The 6,000-nt window shown below is 47.2% G+C and overlaps 1 protein-coding gene across 1 annotated transcript; it reads right to left on the bottom strand.

The window, feature by feature from the left end:
- Window positions 1–380: 380 nt before the first annotated feature.
- LOC101941535 (olfactory receptor 51G2-like) lies at window positions 381–1,316 on the bottom strand. The gene has a single exon (XM_024112022.2). It carries the CDS (start codon window positions 1,314–1,316, stop codon window positions 381–383), a length of 936 nt encoding a protein of 311 aa, XP_023967790.2.
- Window positions 1,317–6,000: the final 4,684 nt, after the last annotated feature.

The following is a 6,000-nucleotide window of genomic DNA, read 5'->3' as shown; positions in this document are numbered from 1 at the left end:
GGACAGTGACAGGCCAGGTGTAATGGGAAACAACATCCACATCACTTCTCTTTATTGACTGTATCAACTGGAATTCTGTGGTCAGAACAGGCACTGATACAGCTCTTTATGGGCCAACATCCCACCGGTCCCCTGGCTATGGACAAAAGCAGTCACTTTGTAAATGCTGTGGCCTGCCTTGTTCTCCTTCCCCCATTGCCCTGTCCTCCCTCCCCAGCCCCTCTCCCATCGCTCCAGGCCTTAGAAGCCATCTGAACCTCTCTCTACTGAGTGGAGGTCAGAAGCTCATGTCTCGGATGTAAAGGTCCAAGATGGAATAGCTGGCCTGTGTTTTTCATCTCCCACATAACCACGCTGGAGCCGGGTGATGAACTGACCCTTCACTTGATGAATGCCCTGATTATCCTTGCACGAAGATGTTTGGTTTTCATGCAGTACACGATTGGGTTCATCAGGGGCGGGACCAGCAGGGCTATGTAGCTCAGAAGAATCTGAAGCAAGTGAGAAGAGCTATTCCCAAATCTGTGTATCACAGGAAGGCCGATCTCTGGTGCGTAGAAGAGCAGGACGGCGCAGAGGTGGGAGACGCAGGTGTTCAGGGCCCTGAAGCATTGCCCGTGTGATGTGATGCTCAGCACTGTTTTGAGGATCATCACATAAGAGAGAAAGATGAGCACCGAGTCCAACCCCACTGTGAAGAATGTAAGAAACAAGCCATAGAGGTAGTTGAATCTGATGTCCGAACAAGCCATCTTCATGACGTCCTGGTGCAGGCAGTAGGAATGGGAGAGAATATTGGCTCGACAGTATCGGAATTGTTTCAGGAGAAACGGGAGTGGGAGTATTACTGCAACCCCTCTTAGCACAAACACCAGTCCCATCTTGGCTATTCTTGGTAGGTTTAAGATGGAAGCATATCTCAGTGGGTCACGGATCGCAATGAGGCGGTCAAAGGCCATCAACAGGAGCACGGAGGATTCAATTTTTGTAAGCGAGTGGATGAAGAAGAGCTGGGCAAAACAGGCATCAAGGCTGATTTCCCTAGAGTTAAACAAGAATATACCCAGTGTCGTTGGCATGGTGGCTATCGATAAGGCAAGGTCTGTGACGGCCAACATGGAAAGGAAAATGTACATGGGCTCATGGAGGCTTGGATCTGTTTTTATAATGAACAGAATTACTGAATTTCCTAATATCGAAATAACATACATTAAACAGAAGGGGATAGAGATCCAGAGATGGACGTCTTCTAGCCCAGGTATCCCAGTGAGAAGGAACACTGCAGAGTTGAATTTGGTGTCATTGACAGCTGACATAATGTACTGGGCAGGTCTGAGGAGTTCTGAACTTTCCTTCCTGAAAGGAGAAAGAACAGGAGACTAGATGATATTTAGCTAGACATCTTTCTGTTCTCAATGCAAGTCTAGAGACTTCCAGGAGCTCAAGGAAGATCAGCAAAAACATAGTCTTGAATTTACACCATTGATAGGAAGATAGACATTGCCAGAGTGGATCATACCTGTAGTTCATCTAACCCAGTATCCAGTGGTCAGTTCCAGATGCTTCAGAGGAAGGTGGAAGAAGCCCTTCAATGGATAGCTATAAGATATCCTGTTCCCAGGGGAAGTTTCCCCCTGACACCCACTACTTAGACATATTTTGTGGTGTAAATCAGGAAGAGTTTAGAGCAATTCCAAGTCTTTATTTAAAACAATCCTCACTACTGTAATTGGATTTTCTGGTTACCCATGTAAACATTCAGTTCCTCTTTGAATCCTGCTAACCTCTTGGCCCCATTGATATCTTGTGGCTTGGAGTTCCACAGGCTATTTGAACACTGTGTGATTTTACAGTTGTGACTTTCCCACAGACACCCTTTCTGGCCCTCTGCTTCCGAGTGTGGCCCATTGTATCATGACGTGTTTTTACACATGGCAAGTGCATGGTGAAAACGGTCATTGTATTTATCTGTGCTGCATTGAAGCAATTTTCAACGTGTTTAATTACATCATTAAATGTATTATTTTTTATTTTCTCCACTCCTGAGAGTTCAAATTTTTCCACTGCCTCTTTGAAGTATATGGGAGAAACTCTTAGGGCCAGGTGCTTAATTCAAGAACATCAATTTTAACTGCGTCACTCCGGATTTATATGTGTAAAATCAATATGTGTGAAGATCCCAAGCATCCCTCCAAGAGAAGCTGAAATGCTTTCCCTGGCCAGCGGTGACTGAATCCAGAGAGTTCGATCATTCTTCATCCTCACAGGATCTTCATCATCTCCTCATGCAAGGGTCTGTAGATATCTGGGAAGTTACAAGCTAAAACAGACAGTTACTTCAGTTGGGCGAGGAAGGGGTTGGCATCACAAATGGGTTCATAGTGGAAACATTAGGATTGCACTAATATCCAGTTGAGTGTGCAAGTTACTTTAGTTACGCTCGTATAACATGTGATAGGCGTTAATGATATACAACCACTGTTACACATCCGTTTCCTCCACCTCAGCTCTACTCTTTGCTGAAACACAGACCAGTGGTCTGGTCTCTCGTGACATTTTGGAAAGTCTTGCACAAGTATTGCAGAGTTATTGAGTGCACGACTCGGAATGTAAGTGTTAGAAACAGCTTCTGGTCAGTTACCAGGAGAGAGTATCATATAGCTATTCACTCATCAAAGAGTTAATAGCACAAACCCATTGCAAACAGTATGTGGAGCACTTCTTAAATACTTTCTAAAGCAAAAGCCATTAAGCAGTAAAGTTACCACTGCTCCTGCTATAGAGATTCCAACAACTCTGCTGCTGGCTTTCAATGTACCTGCACGTCATGAAAGTTTGGTTTGTAATATTTGTATCACAATGAAAAGTTTTGGAAAACATTTACACACATGTGAACCCAGTCTTTCTGATCTTCTTTCAGAGATGATTTCTCAGGTTAGAGTAGGACTTAAAATGTAGCGTCTGTCACCTGGATTTCTTCAGAACCTGAAAAGCTCGCAGCGTCTCAGCCCTCATTTAGTCCCTTCTCAGAAAACAAAAGTCTAGTAGCTCCTCTGTCCCTGGGTTAATAGCTGACTGGTTCTCCTCAGGTTCTGTTCTGTCAGGCTGTAGCCTCTATCCGGAGTGGTAACAGGCATTGGGATCAGTACAGAAAATATTCATTCTCTGAGCTCTCAGTCTCCAGTACATAGTAACCCCAGCACCTGTTATTCAGGCACGATGAGTGTTTGCAACAAGCGGATTTCATAGTCAAATACATGAGTACTCATGGAAATTGAACTTCATTTCACACATGAAAGTAGTCTATTGCTCTCTCTCTCTCTCTCTCTCTCTCTCTCTCTCTCTCCTGTATTCATAAGATCCCTAGGATCTGGGAATGGCTTTGGGACAGACAGACATGGAGCTGAGCTTCCATAACGAATGTGTATGTCAAGCCCAGTTGTTGGGATGTTTGCTGTATAACTATATTGGGTTAACTATTGGTATGTTTATGTTATGGCTGTATTGGGTGAAACCAGTACAGCTCTTCTTCGTTTAATAGCAGGCTGCTGGAAAACAAGCAGGAAGGGAAGCAAGAGCTCAACACAAGCCATCGCTCAGTAACCACCCAGGAAGGTCGAGAGACAACACCGGAGCTACAAGCTGGGAAGAGCCTATTTCCGGGCTCCAGGCACATTACACAGCTTGTTTTGCCAGTGCTGGGAGTCTGTGCAGAGATGGGGCAGCTGTTGCTGAGAAGCTCTTCAGACTGACAGGCACAGAGAGTGCTGGGGAAGACTGAAGGGCCTCGGCTTGCCTGGGTCCCCATCAGAGCGGGAAGGTTTGGGGGTCAGAGACGTGTACAGACTGTTGTTTGAAAACCCTCTTATTCTCCCATGTTGCTTTCTTCCTCCTGTTCAGATTAAACAGTATTTTGGTTCTAGAAGGCTGGCTGGTCACTCGTCTCATCACTACTCACAGGCTCCCAAAGGGAAGAACCACAGGTGCCAAATGCACTCGAACCTGCTCTGCAATCACAGTGGTCAGGCAGTGGGCTGTAGCCGAGGGCCCAGTCTGAGGGTGGAAAAATGGAGGGATTCAGCCTCATCACAGGGAAGGCTACGGGGCCTGACATGTGGCACTCAGAGACCAGGGAGGGGGCTGAGAGGCCAGTGGCCCTGTAACTGTGAGGGATATCTACAGCGCAGAAAGGCTGGAGCCTTCAGACAATAAGGAATAGAAATATGCCTCATCAGATCTGTTGCCACAGAGTAATCAGCTCTGAATTCCTGCCTTCACAATTAAGTTAGAGAACAAAATCTTTGAAAATGCATTTGCTGATTAAATTTCCAGGACATATAAATCTGTGACAATTTGGGAACTAGTCATGGATATTCTGTGGGGTTTTCTCGCCCTCAGCCGCTGGCAGAATCGGGCCCAGAGCACACGGCACCTCTAGAAATGGGAGCCCTTGAGAAATCCTGACTCATGGCATCAGGGTTTTAACACTCCGAGCTTGCTTTGAATGTCAGATTTGTGTGTAGCTTAAATAGCTGACCCTGGACCATGTGCAGATGCAGGGGAGGGGTTCCCAAGCTACCTAGTGCTGCCTGTCCTCCAGCCCCATCACTGAGTCACCCCGACAGCCCAGCTGAGTCCTCTGCTGCTGCACAGAACATCTGCAAAAGAAACCAGCCTGCAGCTTTTATCCTTCACTTCATATTTTAAAGAGAGTGAAACCTGCCAACGTACCCAATTCCTGTTAGAGGGGAGCCGCTGATAGAAGAAGTCTTCACCCTAAAGGACAAGGAGTCATCGGAGAGGTTGCAGGGCAGCAGGCAGTATCTGTTCAGACAGGAAGGCAACTGTCTTTATGAAGCATGTCTGCACATTCCCTTGGGGACCACTTGGCCATCAGGGAACCTCAGCTGCTTGGCTTCATGTGCATCAGCTTTAACTCCCGTCATGGCCAATGGCAAACTGCAGGAGGCCAAATCACAGGGGACGTGGGGTGATGCTGCCCAACTGGATTGCAGCATGAGCCCTGCTGCAGGATCTATTCCTGGAATCCAGGCTTGTCATCACTATTCCTATGGCTCTGATTAGTCACAGGGCTACCTCGGGGACAGCCAAGTGGTAACGATGATGTTGTCACAGCTGTGATCTTTCTGAAATCATCATCATCATCATCATCATCATCATCATAATATGGGACCAGATTTGTCCCTGGCAGCCCCTTTTCCTGCATTACAAACCCAGGGTGCAGGCCAGGGAAGGGAGATTCTACCAAGCTCCCTACATGGAAATTTCCATCAGATCATTCCAGGATCCCTGGAACCCCAAAGTTAGGCACAGATCTCAGTGATCCCTGGTAGCTAGTCCCTCCCACCCACAATCTCTGGGCCTCCACAACTGCTCTAGGACCCTCTCCAGTTCCCTGCTAGCACAGGTTCGTCAGAGATGTGCTACCAGGGCCTGTCACAGCAGCCATTTCCCACAGGAGCTGCTGAAGGGGCCTTGTACAGGGTGGAGGGGGCTGCACAGAGATAGGAAGGCTGGTTAGTGTAGCTGATGGGCTCAATACCACAGCCATAGTCTGGTCAGGAGGTTTTGACCTTTCCATGCCCAGAGTGCAGCCATAGACTCCGTCAGCAAAACTTTCGTTTACTTTACGAGGGAGATACAAATGAAAAGCCTCCAATTTCCCTTGGAGATCCAGGGAGCTGCAGCTGGGCAGCATCATATTAACTGAGGTTTCAGCAAATGATCCATTTTCTATGAAACCTCACCCCAAAAAGTGAACGAAAAAGGAAACATTTCAGTTTGGGTCAAAATATTTCGGGGTGTGTGTGTGTGGGGGGGGGGAATCTAGATCAAACCATGTGCCTCTGTCCTTCATGCTACAGGACCAGACCCCTAGGTGGCAGCACTAGCCCCCCATCAGCCTCCCACACTGAGCAGCTCTGTAACAAAGGGATCCCCTGGAAAAGGTTTGTCTGCAGCAGCCCATCCCTCAGTGGA

This window comes from Chrysemys picta, chromosome 1 (assembly GCF_011386835.1).
Source record: "Chrysemys picta bellii isolate R12L10 chromosome 1, ASM1138683v2, whole genome shotgun sequence".
Lineage (NCBI taxonomy): Eukaryota > Metazoa > Chordata > Testudines > Emydidae > Chrysemys > Chrysemys picta.
This window is presented reverse-complemented; position numbering and strand designations above follow the sequence as displayed.